The sequence below is a fragment of the Austrofundulus limnaeus genome, unplaced genomic scaffold (assembly GCF_001266775.1).
Source record: "Austrofundulus limnaeus strain Quisiro unplaced genomic scaffold, Austrofundulus_limnaeus-1.0 Scaffold13, whole genome shotgun sequence".
In the NCBI taxonomy this organism is placed as follows: Eukaryota; Metazoa; Chordata; class Actinopteri; order Cyprinodontiformes; family Rivulidae; genus Austrofundulus; species Austrofundulus limnaeus.
In genome coordinates this window covers 4,420,174-4,442,320 of record NW_013952415.1, presented here as the reverse complement: position 1 = coordinate 4,442,320, position 22,147 = coordinate 4,420,174, and the positions used below count along the sequence as shown (strand labels likewise).

The following is a 22,147-nucleotide window of genomic DNA, read 5'->3' as shown; positions in this document are numbered from 1 at the left end:
TCTGTCTTCAAACAGCCAACTTCAGAAATCCAAAGCGGAGAGCCCCTAAAATAGAAACGCACGTGATGATGACAGAGCTGAGGAGGTAACGAGTGAGAGTCGATAATGATTTGGACAACCCMGTTCTGGAGCAGCAGGGGGTCTCACCTGCGGGTGGTCTGCGATTGGAGAGAGTCTGCTCCTAACCCCGCCCCCCCTTTTCCTCCCTCCCTGCCGGAGCGCAGCCCGCCTCCTCCAAACCGGAGCGCACACTCCTCTCCTGAACTGCGCCGCGGCGGAACATGAGCTCCGGTGTCTCCAAGCGGACTCACAACCTTCCTGATGATCCGAACACTTCCCCGCGTCTAATGCTGACACAAAGTGCTGCTGTTTGAGGACAGCCTGCCACTGTTTTTTTTTTTTTTTTTTTTTTTGGATGAGCCATGCAGTCTCGTTGGCGGAGTTGTGGCATTCGGCTGGTGACATGGACCTGGACCTGGAGCGTGGCGTTGTTCGGAACCTGGGGCATCCCGGCAAATGAAGGTAAATTGGCTCAGCTAATTACGGACACAAACCCGGGGCTTTCATTGGCGCTGACATGAAGAACCGAGCAAGGTCCGAATGTGTGAAGTTCCCCCGTCTTTCACCATCATTTGATCCGCTTCGGCTGTCTTTATCATCTGAGGTGGTAAATTTATGACAGCTGTTCCCCGAGCCATTAATGATTCTGTGTGCCGACTTGATAACAGATAAAATGAAAACAGGACCTTTGGACAGAACATGTTTGTCTCAGATAACCAGCAGGTGCGCGCCGAGGAGCGAACATCTCTGGATCTGTCTGAAAACACAATGAATGAACTGCCCCAATGACTTCATCACCATCACAGCCTCCCCTTTAAATATTGTTTATTATTGCTCACACTTCAAATGAAGTTGATCTTTCAGCTGTTCCATTTCTAACATCCTAATTTAARAGCTATAACCTAATTTCTAATTAAAAACAGGGCTTTTGTTATTGTCTTTAAATGAGATTTTTTTGCCTTTTTCACCACATTAAATGGGCTGGGGGGGAAATTAGTTCAAAGTAATTTACAGTTATCTTGTCACCGTTTAGCACATCTCACTTCAAATGCTACGCTAAGTATGCATATTCCAAACAAAATGTAAGGTTTTATAAAATGGTAAAAATGTTTCACAAAATTGGGGACGAGGTATTGTTTATAGGGGTGCCCAAACATTTTCCCCAAGAGGGCCAAAATGAAAATCTATCCAGGGCTGCGGGCAAAATGCTGTAATATAATACATGAAATACAAAAACGTTTTTTTTTAAGTGAAGTCCTTTATTTTTAACGATTAAGCTATGCAATGGCCCTCTTTTGTTTTATTCAGGGTATTGGAGAAAGTCTGCCATACGCTCAAGTAGCAAAGGCTCATGGGACATTTCATAAATAGATAAAATGAGTTTTTGTGGCCTTATAAAGTGTGCAAATCTACATGTGGGGTTAAATCTGCTCTAAATATTTCTTGTTGTCATTTCATGTTTCATGTTTAATCCTAATAAATCAAAGATAAAGTCAGCACCATGACTGAAAACTACCTTCACTACAGCCCTTTTATATAGTCATTTGACCAATGGAAATACTGTGTTTCTACATAGGATAACAGATTACAACCTTGTAACTTTGGCAAATGTTGGTGGGCCAAATCAAATGGATTGGTGGGCCAAATTTGGCCCCCGGGCCCCACTTTGGGCTCCTCTGGTTTAGAGCTTCTGGTCAGCGTTCATTTGATTTCTTAACTTTTTTTTTCAAATGCATGCTTCTCAAAATGTGACTGCATGGTTCACTGGTCAAAAATATTCCGAATTTAGTGAGACTTCAATGAAAAATTACCAGATTTTCTTTCAATTTTGCCACAATTTGGAGTCACTGACACTTGTCGCAGCTCAGGCCTATTGGTTATCGTGTCACATATCAGCTCCAAACATCCTGCATTCTATCCATTCAAACTATGAATAAAAGCTAAGGGAACCACCTCCACGTCCCAAGCTAAATGTAAGGGGATTTTTGTAAAGTGATATATTTCACATAATTGGGGTGAAGGGGAGGTATTGTTTTGTCTGCAGTGTGAGCAGTCGCCTGATGATATTGTTTGGAGCTGTTGGGCTATCCGGGAAGGGGACGACATTCATCAGTTTGTGTATTCTTTACACGATGGATTTATTTGAGTTTAGGATCACAGTGTAAGGGCATTCAGAGGTCCCGGGGGTCTTTCAGGGCACCATTCTGTAACACAAWTTAAGTTGAAACAGTGTGTTGGTTATCATGGTTATCACTTTGTTTCTTTGGTTCAGATGATAACTTTTAACGAGGTAAGGCCAAACATCTTGTTAGTAAAACACATTTAGTTTAATTATATATATATATATATTTTTATTTTTATACAGACATCATTTTTTGTTTGTGTTGATAAAACATTTTTTGTTCAGGTTAATCCTCAGGCTGCAATAAATGAGGCCATGACATTCACACTCATTTGATCATATTAGTCACATTTTTTTTTTGCTGTCCTGCATAATCAACTTGTTTCACTGTTCTTTATTTTTACAGTTTTCTCAAGAACCAGTTTTAGTTTCTCAAAAACCTCCTCTCATCTCCTTTTAAATTTGATTAAAAGCTTAAAACTCATAAAATCAAACTGTTTAACGTTCAGCCCTCGAGAATCGTGCCAGAGTTTGCTGTTGAACTCAAATTTTAAATTAATTTGGGACACGCTTGCTTTGCGCTATATTGTCACACAACATCAAGTATAAATGGGGAGGAAAACCGTAATTAAATAAACCAATTCCCTAATGTGCCTGATTTACAGTAACTTAAAAAGACACCAGACACAATCAGGCATTTTTAAAACTCAGGAAAAGTGCGCAATGTGAATTTGCTGTCTTACTTTTCGCTTAACAAAAGCAGAAGCTCTTGTTTTGCTATATTTTAAGGTGTTTTCAAAAATCACAAGTTCAGCTTTTATTTGTGCAAGCTAAACGAAAATCAAATGAGCAGAAAGTAATCCTGATGCTTCCATTATTGAATTAATGGGCTTCTTGTTGTTGGGAGCATTTTTTATTTAATTTTTTTCTGTTGTAAAGTATCCCCTGATGAATAATTATGAGGAAATCTGTACACACCCTTGTCGTGTTGATTTGTGTCTCCTAAAGCTAATCCATGCTTATTTAAATTGATCAATTTCAGAGGAAGAGGAATGCGGAGCTAACTGCTTTAGATTTGCTGTAAATTGGTTATATTATGTGTGTGAGCACTCACATTAAGGATTTTTTWAACCATTTATTTTCAGTTGATGGAAGGTGAAGGTGGACTCTTCTGTTTTTRCCTATCTTATTGGCTGTTAAAAAATTATTTATAACTAATAAACTTCTGGAATCTGTTCAAGGAGGTTGCCACAGAAAATTATCATTAACTGACACAAAAATAGATATAACTCAGTCCATTTTGACGTGKTAGTAACTGAGAGTCATTCACAGTGTATTTTGAACATACATTTTGATACCACACAAGGTTTTGCAGGTTACTTTCAAGGTTTMATCAAATTGTCTACAACTTTGTCTTTTCTCAACATGAGATTATCTGAATTGTACTTTCTGACATGAAAGGTGGCCAGAAATATGCATTCCTTCATCCTAAGTGTTTAAATTTTTTGACAAAATACAACTCAGGAATCAGCAACAGACTTTGTCGAAGTGTGTATTTGTCTTGTTWGCTTCGGTGGAAAAGAGGAAGCAGGTCATTAAGCCATGACCAGTCAAAGCTGGCATATTTTAAAAAGCAAAGACTACAGAGAGTGGTTAAAAACACAGCTGGAAGCAATCTTGTTCTTTTAAACACTGTTTCCAGCAGTAGACTATTTTAAAGATCAGTTAAGAAAAGTTGGAGCTAATTGCCACAAGTGTGTTTAAAAGTGTACAGTTGAAACACCAACTGCTTTTTTTCTTCCTGACAGAACTCATAATCAGTTGTAATCCAGATGAGAGTTATACAGTAAGTATTTGAAAGCTGAAAATCCACTGACTCTGCATCACATTTGGAGTGTGTATTGAAGTAGTGTCTCTCACTTTTAAAGTGACTCCATTCATTCACTGCAGACGACTTTTAATAATGTAGATTCTTGTCGTTGCTGAGCTCTGACTTGTTGGGTGGTTTGATCCTTGGAGAGTGAAAGAGGTAACATACCCCTTATGATCTAGTTCAGGATCACTTATCTCTTCTTTATGGCCTAATTAGTTGTCTAATCGCCTCCTCAGGACATCTTTTATTATTCTCTGCAGAGCAGTGGAGACAGTAAGGAGACTTATGTGTGTGTGTGGAAGGTAGGGGTTTGCAGAGGAGGTGTATCTTTGTTCCTGTGCTGCTTTAACTTTGTTTGCTTTTAAGTAGGTTTTTTTTTTCATTAAATTATTTTTATGAACATAAAACAGGAGAAAGTTACACACTTAGGCTGGCTGTAAATGTGACCACATTACTTTTAGAGATGCAATATATATTTGCGTTAACGTCAGTATCCGCCGATGTTGATATTTTTTTTAGCATATTGGTCTGATAAGTAAAACTGGACCGATATTAACGTCTGATATTGATTTCCCTCGTGTTGCTGTTTGTGTTTCTGTTTTGGGAAGGGAAATTGTTGGTTGAGCGGTGTCTATTTGATCACGATAGTGATGCTGCACAGCCAGGAATAACTGAAGTAAACATCCATGTCAGCGGTCTGGTTGTTTTTTTACGGTATCGAAAAAAGTATGTTTACGTATTAGGGTTGAGCAAAATCGTATCGTGTGCAATTAATCATCTGAAATATTTTAATCATTTTTTTGCCACTTGATGGTTAGTACGATTAATGATGAAGAAATAAATAAACTAAATAAACTAATAATATTTGGTTTCGTTTTCTACTGAAGTGACACCAAAAAAGTACGATTAATGCTGCCAGGCGGGCTGACTGGAGATTTCCCCAGTCCACTTGAGGATCCTCTCCGCCTAACATTTTTTTTTAAAAAAAGATATATAATTTATTTATCATAACTCTGGTTTTACTTGGCCTATCAACATGATTTATAAAATGATGTATAGCCTGAAGTTTGTACTTGTAACACAATTTGGAACATATTTTTACGAAGAGTTAATCTTTGCCACTAGAGTGATTTAAATTGGTCATGTGACTAGGATATGTCCAGGGACTCCAGGATATTAATAATGATATTAATCATTCTTGGCTAAATACCACAATTATTGCTGTTTTTTTGCCAATATCACCCAACCCTAATCGACATTGGCTGAGATTTTCATATTGTGCATCCCTAATTTCTTTGATAATGAACAGGACTTGTTAGACAATAGTGAATGTTCTGTTGATTTTACTTTTTGGAACCATTCATTTCTTTGCATCCATAAAATCTTTTTTTTAAACTTAAATACGAAGAGATGTAAGAAAATTGCACTTGTTTTGCCCGTGTCGGTATGTGTTTGTCTGTAGCTTACCCAAAAATGAACCAACGAACATATTTTAATGTAACGCTCAAAAGGTTACCCTTGAATGAACTTCAACATGGAGTCAAATCCATTCAAGATGGCTGCCTCAGCGAAGCGAACTTATCAAACAAAAATCTCAATAACTCAACCAGCTTTACTGATATTGTGCTAAACTTAGGAGTGGTTCAAGCAAAGAATCACAGGATTATTCATAACTCTATTTACAACTCCTCTCAGTATGAATGGATCTTAGTTTAAAACTCTGCAAGGGATAGTTTAATGGGTGAACTCATTCCAACACAAACTTGAAACTAGTCAGTTCTTAAAGACGAATATTTGAGGATTTAAAAACCTTAAAACTCCAAAATAAGGATACTGTTCCTCTGACATGTTTCCCACTGTTCCTGTCCTCTGTGTTCTTCAGCTGCTCCCACTCAATGTCGTCCTAAATAACAGATCATTTACTTCGACTTTCTCCTTTATTGCTTCACTGCACTCGGCACATGTGAAGTACAAACCCTATCTTAAAAAAAGATTAAGTAAACTGAGGTGGAGTTTGACAAAACATGAGTTGTGTTTATGACACTGCACGCTGCAGCGAACGAGGACAGATTTTGGAGGCACCAAAGCGATACGTCATGCGTTTGTGTGAGTTATGAGGGGCTTGTTAAACTGCTGCTGAGAGTTTGTTCTAGGCCAGTCATCTGGAAATAAAGCTTCAGCCCTTGTCAGAAATATTTAAGTCTTTTCACCTGCCTTTTTCTTCCATGGTCAACCCGGTGTGAACAGAAACTCTGTTTGCAGAAATGTTTGAGCTAAACTAAACAGCACAGCTGGATGGCGTGGTCACCGCAATGAGATGCTTATTTATCAATGTTTTTTTTTTTTTTTTACATTTATTTATTTGTCCAAAACCTTTGGTGACTTATATTTTTTGTCATCAAAAAAGAATAATTCAGACTGTGCAAACAGGGGGAGATAAGTGACTATACTGATACCAAGGGTCATGTAATTGCAGTTGACAGCTTTCAAGAGGCTGAGCGGAGAGGTTTGTTAATGGATAAGTCTAAATGTACTTGTGTTGCAGACACTGAAATGTGTAAATTGAAAAAGAAAAACTAGCTTTTGTGAACAAGGTGCACAAATATGGAGCTCAAACAGTGAGGGTGTCAGCTGTTCTGATGCATTAACACATTTCTGATAACGGGTTTGTGCTGAACCRTCTTTGCAAGTGAACATTAGGAGTGATGCTAATATTATGGCCCCTGAAATCAGTGGCGGATGCTGGTCTTTCAAGGAGGGGAAGTTCAATTTCGGCCTACATCATAAAATGTGTCGGTTTATACAATTTAAAAAAATGCTGCCACAGATGTTTACATCAAAAGATCGCTGATTCGCTGATTTCACTGTCAATCAAAAAGGGATTCAGCCTCAGACAAATCATCCAATCATCATGCAGAAGCTGAGTATCTGGGCCAGTTGAGGCCAGCCCACTGCCCCATAGACCCCTCAGAGATGCTCAGCGTTTGATGGGCGGGACAAAGCCCAGCATTTATCCAATGACACGTCTTGTTTCGCTCCAATCTTTGCTTCGCTGTTGAACTCTGTAGAAGCTCAGCRTCCACACCATAGATATGATCCACACTGTTTAAAGCTCTGTGAAGCTGCGGGAATGAGTGAARGGAAAGCCACATCATTACCCATGATAAGAAGCTGATTCTGAACAAAAGTTAAGCGCGTTGTAGCACATTTTTAGTCAATAACATGTGACAAGACAGTATATATATGTGATCACTTATTTGTTTTGACATTTTAGGGGAAGCTGAGCTTCCCTTACRGTCTTAGAATGGTTGCCTCTGCCTGAAATATTTTCAAGTTACTGCACTGCAACAGACAACATACATTTTATGGCAAAAAAACAAACAAAAACTGCCATTTGATTTTAAATTAGCAGTTTTGACAAATACRATTTTATTTTTAGTATTCTTATTTTTTTCAGGCAAAAATTTAAGTCAAAGACCCAGTTTTTTTGCAATTGTCCTACAGTTTTGAGTTGCCAACTAGTCTCCAACAGAGACAGCTCTGTGATATATCACATTAAGTGTTTGAAAATAGGGTGGAGTATATCCAACAGTCACTTTTCACTCTCCATAACTGTCAGTATTTATGATGCCCCACTGCACATTCAATAACTGGATACTTGTAATGCTTTGGTCTTATTAACATCAGAAAATAAAGAGAAATATAGGTAAATATTCCAAATGGTTTGCAACTGGACCTACATGCTGGAAATTACATGTATTTTTTTCTCCTGTTTTTCTAAGTGGTTGTTGGGATGTTTGTGTATATTTATGTTATTTGTATTTTTGATATTTTAACAGTGAACCTGCTGGATTCTCGCTCTGTGATGGGAGACCTGGGATGGGTAGCTTACCCTAAGAATGGGGTGAGTGTATTTCTTGCTAAATAACACTGATATTTTCAGTTATTGTAAAAGATATCTAAGATCTTGTTATTTTGTTGGTCGTACATGTATTTTTTATGGCATGTGGTTTTCCTTCTTTGGCGAAGCTACTTGGATATTTCAGACTCAGCCTTTTGGTCTTAAAACATTCACTACTTTTCTATTTCATAGTAAAGATCAAATGTTTCATTTGTTTTATTGAGGTTAAAGGTCACTTCGTTTCTAGAAACTCCCAGCTCGTTTTCAGGGTAAATTGAATTCATGAATAAGATATTGAAAGTCACCGTGGAATAAATTATTCTCAAGCCAAGAGTTGAATATCCATCTCCAAGTATTCCCAAAGTGAAAGCTAATTAGAGAATGACTTACTAGAAACTGGAGTTGGAAAAATATATTTTCATGATATGTTAAAAAAATTTCACCTCTCATGACAATAGATTAGCCCTTAAATTTTACATTTTGTAATAAACTAAAAAATCCCTACTTTCATAGTTTTTATACTATTTTTGGTTTAAATAATAAATAACAATGTGCATGTATTTACTTCATAGGAAAGATCTCTCATAACCGCGGCCCCTGTCTGCAAAATTGCAGCTAAACCCAATGGAGCAATTGTGCTGATCGTAGTGTTTTCTCAGCTCTKACTATTTAAATCATGCCTCAGTCTGTGGCCATTCAGTCTGTAGATGGTAAAGATAGTGCTGACAAAAGCAGGCATATGTGCAATCATATTAACGAGGAAGTGATTATGTTGTGTGTTTGTGTGCGTTTCCAACGTTTCAAGGACGTAACGACACTCAGGAAAGAAGATATGATAAGACATATTCAAATTCTTCTAATTAAATCCTCATTAGCTCTTACTATTTAGCTGCACATTAAGATGGATTTTAATTATTTTTAATATTTATTCAGACACAATCCAAATATGTGTGACACTCTTTTTTTTTCCCTGTTTTGCATGTAAAAATACATCAATGTTGGCGATTAGCTGTTATAATTCACTTTCAGTTTGTAGATAGAGGCATCCCATCTGTGGCACAAAAACACCCACACTCACACTTGTTCGAGTCTTGGCTGAAGAAGTTGTTGAAAAGGCACACAAAGTCTTTATTTCTCTAAAGAAAGTTTAGAAAATCTGGCTTTTTTTTTGGTCTTGGGTTGCCTTTTAGTGTTGTGATGAAACGCCTATAACTAAAAAAAAAAAAAACAGGAATACAAATTTTCATCTGAACCCTCATATGAACAGCCGTAGTTGTGAATTTGTTCTCATTCGCAGGAAACTTCTAAAGACACCAGAAGCCTTCAAAAATATCAATCATAAAATGGCATATATACGAGATGGAATTTGTAGACAGATGTGGAGTGAGATAAAAGTAGAGAGAATTGGAAAGAGATGGAGAGCAAAATAATGAGAAATTATCAAACTGATAATGTGTGAGCATCAATGTAGGTAAAAAAGAGAAAAAAACACTTTCAGAGTACATTGTGTATACAGTAATGTTTTTAATACCTTCATTCTTTATTGGTCCTACTTCCTTGGAGCTGAGCACACTTGCAGGTTGGGCTAGTTGGATGACATCATCATTAACTACAGCTTCTAGCCTCATAAAGAGATAAACATAAACTAAATGGTGTCTGCAAAGAAGGAGGCACTAAAGAGATGGTTCTAACTACATGGATTGTCTTTGCTGTCAGTTCCATTCTCTTACTACCCATCAGTGGGGTAAATACTTAAAACATTTTGCTCTATCTGTATCTAAACATCAATAGACAGTGGTGGATGGGGCTAGARGGGTCCTGCAACAAAGCAGACCCAAAGAACCTTGTGGTGACAAAAGAAGACTGATGACATGTGCCTTTCRGCTTTATGTCACTTCAGCTTTAGTATTGAAACTTTAATCAAAAGAGAGAAAAAACTGTGTCTGGTAGCTGACAAAACACATGCGCCATGTCTCAGAAAACCCAAATACTGCAAACTGACTTGCCATTTTCACATTAATCAACACAAAATTGTGCATGATTTAAATATAGACTTGCTTTTATCTCTCAAACTTAGWTATGTTTGTGTTAGGAACTGGAGTTTTCTTTTTAGTWGGGATGCACGATATATCGGCCAACGTTGGTCATTTTTTTAGCATATCGGAATCAGTCCGATAAATAAAACTGGGCCGAGATTAGAAGTCTATATTGAGTCCCAGCTTGTTGCCACTTCTGTTTCTGTTTCAGATGGGGGAATGTTTGGTCAAGCGTAGGGCTGCGCGGTATATACGATAGATGGTAGAAACGATATGAAGTTGGCCTACGGTAGAAATTTACCCTCTACCATCCTGTTGTCAGTTACTTCATCGCACCTGTGAGTGCAGAGACCACTGAGCAGGAGGAGTTCAAAATGTTCTAAAAATAATTGAAGAAATATAGCACTATAAAACATGTATGGAGAGAATAAATCCTCAAAATGTCCCCCTCCCACCGTAGAACGGTTACGTGGTGCCGTCTTATAGCGGGAACATTTCCTCCTCCCTCTCGCTGCACATCGCACTGAGCGAAGCTTTAACAACCGTAGTTTTTTTCACACCCAAGTCATTGGAAAAAAACTTGTTTTTCATATATTGTTACCCACAGATGATAAAAAGAAAAGATGTGGATGTTCGTTCAGTTATAAATCCATTTTGTTAATGTAACATCGGCTTCTGCTCTGAGAGTGAAGCAGAGCAGCAGCCGATAAGTTCAGCAGGCTTATTGTATGGCAGGCCGATATTACATTTATTTGGCTTCAAAACACTTACATTCCATTTATCTGAAATTGTTTTGAGACTAGGACTATGTGCAACTTAAGGCCCTTAAGGTCCTGTCACACTAACATTTTAGGCAACTTATGCCAACTTAGTTTTTTATGTCTAAATTACTAATTTTACTTGAAGTGCTGGTTATAACATCCACTTTATTTTGATAAACATTCTTTTGTACTTCTTTTATGTTCATTTGCAATACAGCAAAAAATGCTGAGTTTGATTATGATTGCAGTTTTCTGCTAAATAAATGCTCTAAAAATTACATTATCTTTGCTTTTTATGATAATTTTCTACCGCGATATATACCGTTAACGTCAAGGGATTCAATTTATATCGTGATATGAATTGGAGGTCATACCGCCCACCCCCTAATCAAGCGGCATCTGTTTGATCCTGGTAGTGATAGTGGCGCAGCCAGGAATAACTGCAGTAGAGAGCCATGTCAGACGTCTGGTTGTGTTTTATAGTATCAAAAAAAGACGCAAGTGTGCTTGTGCTTTAATATAATTAGTGTGTTTGTGTAATATCGGTAAATATCGGTTATTAATATCAGGTATCTACATCGGCTAAAATTTTCACATCTGTGCATCCCCACTTTTTAGTTTCCACTAGTAACAAGACCTTAAAATGAACAATTCAAAACACGCTGATTCAGCCAGCCTTTAATGTAGCATCACAGATGGACAAMACTCAGTGTTTCACATCTCTGAGTCCTGGAGGGCACAGTTCAGAGCTTTTCAGGTTTAAACTGTATGTGTTTGTGYGTGTGTTTAACAGTTCATTGACAAAACTGTTCCAGAGCTCTTGAATCCACACAGTGAGTGAACTTTAAACAAGGGCTGAGCTCCCTGCTTGACGTTATTGTCAGGTGAGCAACGAATCGTTCAGCCCTACATCGCCCACAATCCTTTAGTTGTGCAAGACAAGAAAAAGAGGCAAGACCTCACTAAACTGATGTAATCGGTGATTTGCTTGGCTGAGTAGCTCATTATAAAGCTGTCTTTTATTCCACAAATCCACTGAATTGGTGTACTCGGACCAGAGTTGAAAGCGAGCTAGCGTCAAACATGCTGAGCGCACCGTAAAAAAAATAGGAACATATGCTAAATGACAGCTTAGAGTGTGTGTCAAGACCCTAAATAGTCACTAAAAATTAAAAAAAACATGCTGCTAATTTAATAGTTTAGCATTATTTTGAAATTATTAAATGCATTTTTTTTTCACAAGATAAGTTCCGTTTATAGTTTTCTCTCTTATTTTACTCTCTGAATGCAGTAACACGAAAGACAGAAGATGAGTGAGTATAAAAGAAAAGCCGAAACGGGTAAGAGGATATGAAAGACTGATGGAAAGTCTGACATGAAAAAGTGAGGGGAAGAGAAAATTATATGGACTACAAAGGAGATAAAGAACCGTGGACAACTTAGATGAAACCAAGTCCAAGAGAAGTGAAAATAAAATAGGAGAGGAAGACGTCTAGAATTTCTAGGTTAGACTTATGATTTTCTAATTAAAATCAAAATGAGAGGATGCAAATGGGAAAATGATAGACATGGCTGAAATTAAAAGGTGGGAAAATGAGACGGGAAATGAAAGGACAGATAAGATGAAGGCAGRAATGGGAAAGGCGGGGAGGTGTTGTCTGGCTAAGGAGCAAAAGGAACAGTTCTGTTACAGTGTCACGATGGTCAATGGTAATGGGCAGTAATAATAAGTTGCAGATGGCTTTATAGAATTAGAGCTGGGAGAGCACTCAGCACAGCCACAGGGGGCCTGCTGATGGATGTGTCACACAGGCACACATTCAATAGTGAGGAAAACCTAAACACACACACTAATGAGGAGCTGCGGGGATGCCTATAGGGATAGTTCTGTGTTGCAAAGTGGAGATGACCAGGAAGCAAATAAGCAACAATACAGATGTTTGGGYTGTTTGTCACCACTGGAACTCGTCTCAATGCGTACATCTATCCATATATATTGATATTGGAACCATTTCCTCTAACATATTCAATCATGTAAAACTCCCCATGTGTTTCTGAATGATCAATAGATTATTATTTTGTTTTATAGAAGAACTTTGCAACTTAGAGTCAAATATGTGCAAGGCTATTACCAAGACTTCAGTCTGTGATTAACATTTAAAATATATACTGTTTTGTGCTTTGTATTATTTATTTTATTTTTTCCAATGCATATTATCACCGTGGGTGGTCCTGGCATGCAGTATTAGCTTGTCAAGTCAATCAACACATGGTGTGTGTGTGTACTTGTCTCACTTTTTTGTGCAGTTCTACTGCACTCTACTAGTTTGGTTTAAAGGTATGGTGTGAATGAAGTTTTGGTTCAGGTTAGGAATAAACTGGTAATGGTTAGTGTTACGGAAAATGTCTGAGGTAGGCATAAATGCTTTTACAAAAATGAATGGAAGTCAACACGAAGTCCTCAGTTTGATGCAAGTACAAGGATGTGTGTCGGTGTTTGTGTGTGTTGGTGGGGGTTGACATCTGAGCATTCTATGCCCACCTATCCATTATATTGAAAGCAAAGCACATTGTGTTTCTAATAATATAGACTTATATAATCTGTTCCTGATTTAGGAGCCAATTTGTGTAGTAGGGATAAAATCTGTCTGTTACCAAAATTTCTCTTGAACCACTAGACATGTTTTAACAACTAGGTTAGACTTATCATAATAAAACTACAAGCCTATACCCGCACCAAATTTTAACTTAAATTTGTTGTGATTGTTACCAAAGAACCATCTCAACAGATGCTTTGAACACTTACTGACAGGAACTGTTGGTGAAGTTCTACCATTAAAGGTTGAAGTAAACTGTTTGCAATTTTGATGTATATTAATGGAAAAAGTCTGAAATTAATCATTTATACATCAACATCTGATTGACTTTTGGAGTTAACTTGAATGAAAATGGCCACCACAGCTAAAATGTTTTGCTGGTATTGAGCTAAAATTTAATTCGGTAGTAGTTCTAGGTCATCTGTGGCACTTACTGTATTCTGAGTGTGGCATCTCACAATATCATATGAGATTTTGAGTAATATTTCCAAGGTGTRACTAAAATGGCTACAACTCTGTTGTTTCTATCATGAAATAATTCTAAATATCTATGACWGTGGGCATTTCTTTTATTCATTCAACAAATGCCAGGTTTATATRTTCCTGATGTGTTTTGGTTGAAATGTACTCCCATTTCAGTTAGAGGGTATTTGCTAGTAAACTGGTTGCATGGAATCATTTTTGACAAGTCCCTGTAAATTCAAGTACCATTTCCTCTTTGCACAAATAACCATTAAAACCAGCTGAGGTGCAGATGACGACTTCCAGAGTAACCGTGTGTGCTGAAACCATTTAGCTGTGGGCGAAAATGAATGAAGGTCATCTGTACAGTACCCTGCTGGGATACAAATATTAACCGGCATCCCAATAGATGCAAGTGTGTGTGTGCATGTGCGTGTGTGTTTTTAAGCTGTGTAAAACTCAGAGCAGGCTGGTGGATCTGTGTGATCTTACCAGTAAGAGGCTTAATGGCTGTGCTGGGACCAACTGGGCCCAAGTCTGCAAGAAACAGGGGCTCAGTCACACACCAGCACATAGATTTGTTAAAGCTTTCGCACTGGTGATGATTCTTGTTAGTCGAATGCTCTTAATGCTCRTCTTGATTGGAGTGAAACTCAGTCRCTAGCTCTTTATTGACCTGTCATGTTTTCTTGCTTGTCAGGAGGGAAAAAAAAAGAACTTTATTCATCTAAAAGTGCTTGAGTGTGCCATATGCACACCTTATGAATATAATCATGAAGGCATGTGCATTTGACAGCGCAGAATTCTCTAATAAATAAATAAATTACCCGCGTTCATTTGGATGTGGTTCAGTAGCTGAATAATTGTATCCATAAAACAAAAGACTCAGACTAAAGCGGAGACGACTGAAAATCAGGCAGATGGCGAAACAAGACGGAGAGAAAAGATAAAAACAGAAGGTTGTAGAGCGACTACAGCAAGGGTTGATTAATATAGGCTATTAGGCTATAACACCAGATCATAGTCTTGTCCCTCTGGCCATATTACAGTGACATGATGAAGCGCCTGTATTAGCCATGGGAGAGTGCTAGTGATGCAGATAATAGCCACATCCCAGGAGACCTGCAGAGGGGAATTAATGCTGCTGTCTGAAGCGAACAGGCATGGATGCAGATGCAYGCGCCCCCACACACATGAACACTGAAAGATAATTTACATATATGCATGCACAGCCAGAACTAGCTCAAACTTACACACACGCATGTTGACACTTTAAAAAAGTGGCCTTATAGATTTACTATCAGAAGGACACTTTTTTTTTTCAAATAACTCCTTCTCAGTTTGTTCATATTCCCACCTTTTAACTCAACTTCGTTGCTTTTTTTTCTTTGTGCAGTAGGAGGAAATAAAGCAGAAAGGATGATTATTCTATCTGTGCTGTGATGCACAAATTTATAAATAATATTCTCACCACTGCTAAGCCTTTTAACAAAGGAATCTGTGCTGTATTTTTAAGTTTTTAAACCTTGCATATTACCTAAAAATGGTTCTCATAGCAAAAATATGCTAACAGACTTGATTCTGAAACAAAGCTTTATTGTATTGTACATTATAGTATATTTTATGCAACAGACCATGTGAGATCTCTTTATATGATTTGAGATCTTGCATAATTTCATTTACACAGTTTGACCAAAAAGATCCCTGTCCCTTCTCAACATCAGAGAATCATATTTAAAACACCTGCATATAAAATGCAGCAGGTGACATGTATTATTTCAAAGATTACTGTTAGATCTGTTTTAGGGCTGCACACAATATATCGCAAATGTATCATCACTGCTGTAACAGTCCGTGCAATAGGCATATTGAAAAAAAAAAAACGGTATAAATCTCAAATGTTTGGCTCTGATGTTGCATTGTGTTTTGTCAGCATCAGTCTGATAAACAAAATGGACCACAGATACAACATCGAATCATGATCACACCATCATGTTATAATGGAAATTATATATTAGTAGTTTTTTGTTCAGAACCCAGAGCAGAAAGGACTTATCTAGTGATTTAAAAACTATGGACAAGTCGAGTCCTCTTGGTAAATGTCAGCTGATTTGAAGCAATCATCATGTTATTCTTTGTTTTGCTTCTCAATATCGATCTTTTTTCTGCCGCAGTGGGAAGAGATCGGGGAAGTTGACGAAGACTACGCCCCCATTCACACGTACCAAGTGTGCCGCGTCATGGAGCAAAACCAGAACAACTGGCTGCACACCAACTGGATCCTGACSGAAGGTGCCCAGCGAGTATACATCGAGCTCAAGTTCACCCTAAGAGACTGTAACAGCCTTCCTGGAGGGGTCGGGACCTGCAAGGAGACTTTTAACATGTATTACTACGAAACGGACGGTGATGAGGATGAAATGGAGGATGGAGGGATGAGGGATGGTGTTGGAATAACGGAGGAGGAAGACCGGGCAATGAAAGAGAACAGATACATTAAAATTGACACCATAGCAGCTGATGAAAGCTTCACTGAGCTGGACCTGGGGGATCGCGTGATGAAGCTCAACACTGAAGTTCGCGATTTAGGACCTCTGACCCGGAAAGGCTTCTACTTGGCGTTCCAGGATTTAGGGGCCTGCATTGCTTTAGTCTCRGTGCGGGTATTCTACAAACGCTGCCCGTTCTTGGTAAAGAGCCTGGCAGAGTTTTCTGACACCATCCCGGGTTCAGAGGCATCCCAGCTGGTGGAGGTGGTGGGCCGCTGCATCAACAACTCTGTGCCTTTGTATGAGCCGCCGCGGATGCACTGCAGCACGGAGGGAGAATGGCTGGTACCCATTGGAAAGTGTGTTTGCAAGCCAGGATTTGAGGAAATCAGTGGATCTTGTCAAGGTAAGAAAAGAATGCCTAAATTATACTAAAGCAGGGCTAGTCAACTAAATTGCTCTGGGGGGAGGGGCACAGTTCATGCAGGCCAAGAGCACAGGGGCCGAACATTATTATGTAAATAAAACAAGTATTGCAAATATCTGTTACCTATGAAATAGTTTATTTTTCTGCATTTCATCATGAATACAACATACAGAACCATGTGTAATAAAAGTAGTGATAAGAAAATATCAAAAACAAAAAGAACACATTGTGCCTCTTGTTTAACACAAATATTTTGACATCTCTGACTTGCCAAATTTTTAAACTGATTTTATTTTTACTGTCATAGTGTCCTTTTCAACTGCTTATAGTTTTAACTGTCTTGAATTTTCAAATAAATTATTTTTACCAGCTTCTAGCCAAGACTCTGACATTTCTGCAGATACCAAACATGTCTATGTCTATATAAAACAACTTAATTAAAGTAGCTAACCGGGAGTTTGGGTTCAAGAGATGAATGAACCAATTGGCGGGCCGAACTTTGGTCACTCGCAGGCCGGATGTGGCCCGCAGGCTGCCAGTTGAATAGCCCCATACCAGTGATCTTATCATTAGGAAAAACCTGAGCAAGGCTACGTTCACACTGCAGGCAAATGTGACCCATATCAGATTTTTCATGACAGTCTGAATGTGACAAATCAGATTCTTTTTTTTCAAATCCAATGCAGGCCTCTTCATTATGTGGTACTAAATTGGATACATATCTGATGTTTTACAATATGATCTCAGGCTCATGTTGCATTACATCTGACTTTTACTTGAATGAGGTGGGAGTGAGTGGATCAATCCAAGTATTTAGAATATTAATACCAGCCTTGTGCAGTTTAAATCATGTATCTCCGCACGTCTTCAGCTCCAGAACAAGAGTCGGTTGCTTCATTTTTGTTCATTGATTTTTCCATGTCCTGGAGGAATGAGAATCCACAAAAACGTATAATAGTAACATTGGTCTAATTTTTTTATTTTATTTTAGCACTTTGCTCTTGTTCCATAAATACATGCTGCAAAAATCTGAATTGAATGTTAAAAACCGCAGTGTAAACATGATCCTAATATTTTAGTTTTTTTTTTTGTTATTATTAGTTTTCATTATTATCAAGTTTTTTATTTTAATTATTAAATTTGTGTGTGCACTTTTGTTTGTTTTGATTGCTAACTTGATCTTGTTTTTATTTTCTCATCCATGCACATGTTTATTTTTAGGGCTATGAGCTTGAGTGTGTGCACAGATCAGCTTGTTCTTTTACTGAGAGCGTTCTTACTTTGGCGTGTGTGTGTGTGTGTGTGTGTGTGTGTGTGTGTGTGTGTGTGTATGCGCGCGCGTGCAAGTATGTTTTTCTTTGCTTAGTGGAGGGCATTCCCCAGAGCCCTGCAGCACTTTGCTGCTCTCATGAAGCCACTGTTCTGCTTTGACTTGTGCCCAGACGTTCCCTGCTCCGACCTTAACTGCCATTTCCACGGGCACCCTGGGCCTCTGTCTTTTCCCGTGCGCCTCTCTCCATTCTGTCTCATCTTTTTCCTGAGTGTCTTTGAATTACTCAATTCACTGACTTGCACGCCCTGTTCTTATGAAACCCACAGTACCTCAAAATGCATTTTAGTGAACATCTATTGAGCCAGTAAAGGTTGTATAGGAAAAAAATGTAATTGTCTGGGACAGTTTATTTTTGCTCTAAGTATTCCTGTTCATGTATCCATCTCAAATGATGAACTGATTAGTCTCAGATCTGCTGCTACAAAAGGAAAACTCTTCAAGTCTAATATCTGCTTATTTTTTTATCCTTTGTTTCCCATTTATACACATGGAAATTAGCGTGGAAAAAGCAAGCTCATCAAACTGTGATCATTTCCTTAAAATGAAACCAGAAAACTTGTCTGGTGTTTACCATAGTCATATTTAGCTTTACTTTATCAAACACTGAAAATGTAGCTGAAGATCATAAGGAAACATCTGTTAGTGGGGTTCTGCTCTGCCTGGAGTCATGCTGTTACAGACTGTAGAGTCAGCCAAGCTACTTCCACAGATCTGTGGCTTATAAGGCTAAAACATAACATTGTTTTCTAGTTTCTTTCTGCTCAGTTCTACAATAAAATAAAATAAAATAAAATACACAGAGCAGCAATAACATACAGAGATCAGACAGCTCTCAGCTTGGTGTTTATCAGTGACATCAGCTTTTTTTTTCATTCATTCATCCAAACATTCATAAAAAACAGTTTAAAATATTCTTAACATTGTCACAATGTGATGAACAAGCATGAGTTTGAATAGCTTAGTGAGCTAAAATCAGCAGATTTTGTATAAGTACAAGTAAAATTGTACCATTTATTTGGATAACATTTTTTTTCTTTTGCTGTAGCTCTTTTTTCATACTCTTAATGTTACTAATGGTTTCTTGTGTAATGTGGTTGCAGGGCAAACAAGTAATTCTTACTTTTGTATTTTGCTTTCTGTGCACAAGCTTGTTTCCAATCACAAATAAAACTCAAAGCAAAATAGATTTTTTTCAAGTGGACCATAAATAATATATATATTTTTTTTGTATTTTATATTTCCACATCACTGGTCCACAGGCTTGCAAAAGTGAAGTTGTTTGCAACTGCAAAGATTCAACACAGTAGATTAAAGCTTTATTTTATTCAATATGAACCAAGCTGAAAAGAACTAGGGACAAAAAATAATGGCATTGTCTTTGTAATCCTGTTCGGAAGAGTTGTGAAGATTACATTTTAATGTTACTGCAAGCAAATCTGACTTTTTTTCAGCAAGAAAGGGAGCTGTATACTTTTCACAATTTTATTTTGGCAGAAACACTATTAGGATGTCATTATTTTCGATTCAAAAATAGTGTTTTCCATTGTGCTTTTTCATGTTTGTGCACTGATTTTCTATGCTAGTAAACTTTTATTTTATGTATTTTTTTTATTTTATCTTTTCTAGAACAATGCTTCWTATTTACAACAAGAGATATGTCACCTAAAAATAATAATTAGCTTTTTTATTTTTTTTCTTTACATTTTTTATTAGGATAAGTCTGTAAAGATGGCGGTCTTTGAAACCATCTACAGAGAGAAACATGGCCGCTTTTCCTCTCTAGCTGCTTTGTAACCATATGTGTTCGCTGCCTGGGTAAACGCCTTTTCATGTGTGTTTCAGTCACTCAGACTGGAGTTTGAAGTGTTGAGTTCTGGGTTTGTAGCACTGAAAAGCTGTCTGGACTCCATGCTGTGAGGATTTATATATTTAGTGTCTTTTTTGGGAGGTGGAGGGAAAGTTTTGAACTTCTGTTGAAGAGAATTTGAAGAACTTTTTCCCTGTCTGAAAACAGGAAAAATCTAATGAAGCATGATTTTTTTCCTTGATTTTTTATTTAATTTTATTACTTTTTTTTCTGTTAAGTTGTGGTTGAAGGTCAATGCATGTGTTACTACAGAGCTATAGAATACAATTAATTGTTCTRTGATAACAAGAGATAATTGATGATGGAGGACTCCACTAAGGAGTATTTCAGTGTCATGTTTAAGCTGGGTTTATAGTTGATGTGTCGCACCAGGCAATAGGGGCCAAACGCTAGGGTTGGGCAATATTGACAAAAATATTAATCATGATTAATTGTGGTATTTAGCCGATAATGGTTAATATGGTGATTAATCCCCTGGAGTCCCTGAACACCCTCRTATCCTAATCACATGACCATTTTTAAGTCGCACTAGTGGGAAAGATTTGCTCTCCATAAAAGTCTGTTCCAAACTGTGTCAAAATACAGACTTCAAGCTAAACATCAATTTTAAAAATTGTGTCGACAGACCAAGTAAAACCTTATGATTATGAGTTAAGAATAATAAATTACAGAACTGTTAATTTTTTTTTTTTATTTGAAGCAGAGAGGAGCACCGAGCAGACTGACCGGGGAAATCGTCAGTCTGCCTGGAGGCATTAATCRTCAAGTGCCAAAAAATTATTGATTCAAGTTTTTCTGACTATTGCACATGATACGATTTTGCCCAACCCTACCAAATGCCAACAGTGATGCAAACTAAAACTTTCAAATATTTTTGTTTGTCAAGTTATAAAGTGTACTGCCACATCCTTTTGGAGAATATACTTGACAATATGTTGCTGTAGTAAACACCTCAACCGATGGTGAGGGTGCACACTGCTAGAGTACCCAAAGCTCGACTAGCCTTTACATTAAAGTGAGTTTTGTTAAGTGCTTTGTTCGTTCTTTTAGCTTAGAATTAGAATTTTGCTGTTGTTTTCAAAGACATTGTACTTTATATGTTGTGCAAACCTGAATTCACRTTTGTGTAAACCTTTGCTGCATTAACTTTGTGTGCTGCCTTCAACAGCATGATTAATATGTATTTGAAATTGTTGAACAGATGTCTATAGGAGGCCCCTTTTTTATATTTTATTTTGTCTGTTTTTGTCTTTTTTCATTTTAAAAATCTCCTTTTTTTTCTTATACAGTACCTTAMTTTACATCTTTCTACCTTTCTTGCGCTTTTTCTTATAGTCTTTTTTTTTGTTTATCCATCTTCTCTGTGTCTCACTTCTTCTGTTGTTTTCATCTCCAGTTGCACTCTTTTGTTTTATTTATTTATTTAATTATTTATTTATTTATTTTTGGAGCATGGCTCTATACCTCACTTATATTCTTTCCCCCCTTTTAAAGATGTTTTTTTTTATTTCCCCATCAATGAACAAATATACCACAAATGCCTTTTTCAACTATAATTCAAATACAGAAGTAGAGTTTTCTTTGAAAAAACCATTTCTATTTCTGGAGACATTTGGCCATGATATGCTACACAAAAGTTAACATCTGGAGACTTACCTTTTAATATCTTATACATTTTAAGTAACAGTGTGCTATTCTGTTCTATTTTGGTTGTTTAAACAAATTTTAAAGACAAATTCACAATATATGCGAGTTAGACTGATTATTATTCTAGCTAACTTTACAAGCTCAGATGAAATGGCTATATGTTAAAATGGGCTCTGGCTATGATCAGTGTTGCATACACTATTCATAGATACTCATATTAATCTGCATATAGTCAATACAGTCAAGGCAAAACCAAATTAAAGTTTACAAATTAGCATTCACCGGATGAACTTCAAACAGGGCGAAATATCCCAGAAGATGAATCGTATGATTAATGCTCATGAAGAACCTTGAGCTCATGGGTAACTAATCTGTTGTAAAATAAGATGGTTTAAGTCCTCAACCTACATTATGATGCTTAATTTTAATAAACCTTTACTGTTTAAACCAACACAAGATGTCCTCTAATAGTTCAATGGGAGTATACACTCACCGGCCACTTTATTAGGTACACCTGTCCAACTGCTCGTTAACACTTAATTTCTAATCAGCCAATCACATGGCGGCAACTC

General features: G+C 37.4%; 1 protein-coding gene across 1 annotated transcript in view; it reads left to right on the top strand.

Moving 5' to 3' along the window:
- Positions 1–265: 265 nt before the first annotated feature.
- Positions 266–22,147, top strand: part of LOC106513589 (ephrin type-A receptor 5) — a gene marked incomplete at its 3' end in the record, with an annotated part of 49,299 nt that continues 27,417 nt past the window's right edge. Inside the window, 3 exon segments of the mRNA XM_014002505.1 lie at positions 266–522; positions 7,895–7,959; positions 15,987–16,707. Coding sequence (XP_013857959.1) covers positions 423–522; positions 7,895–7,959; positions 15,987–16,707 — 886 coding nt within the window.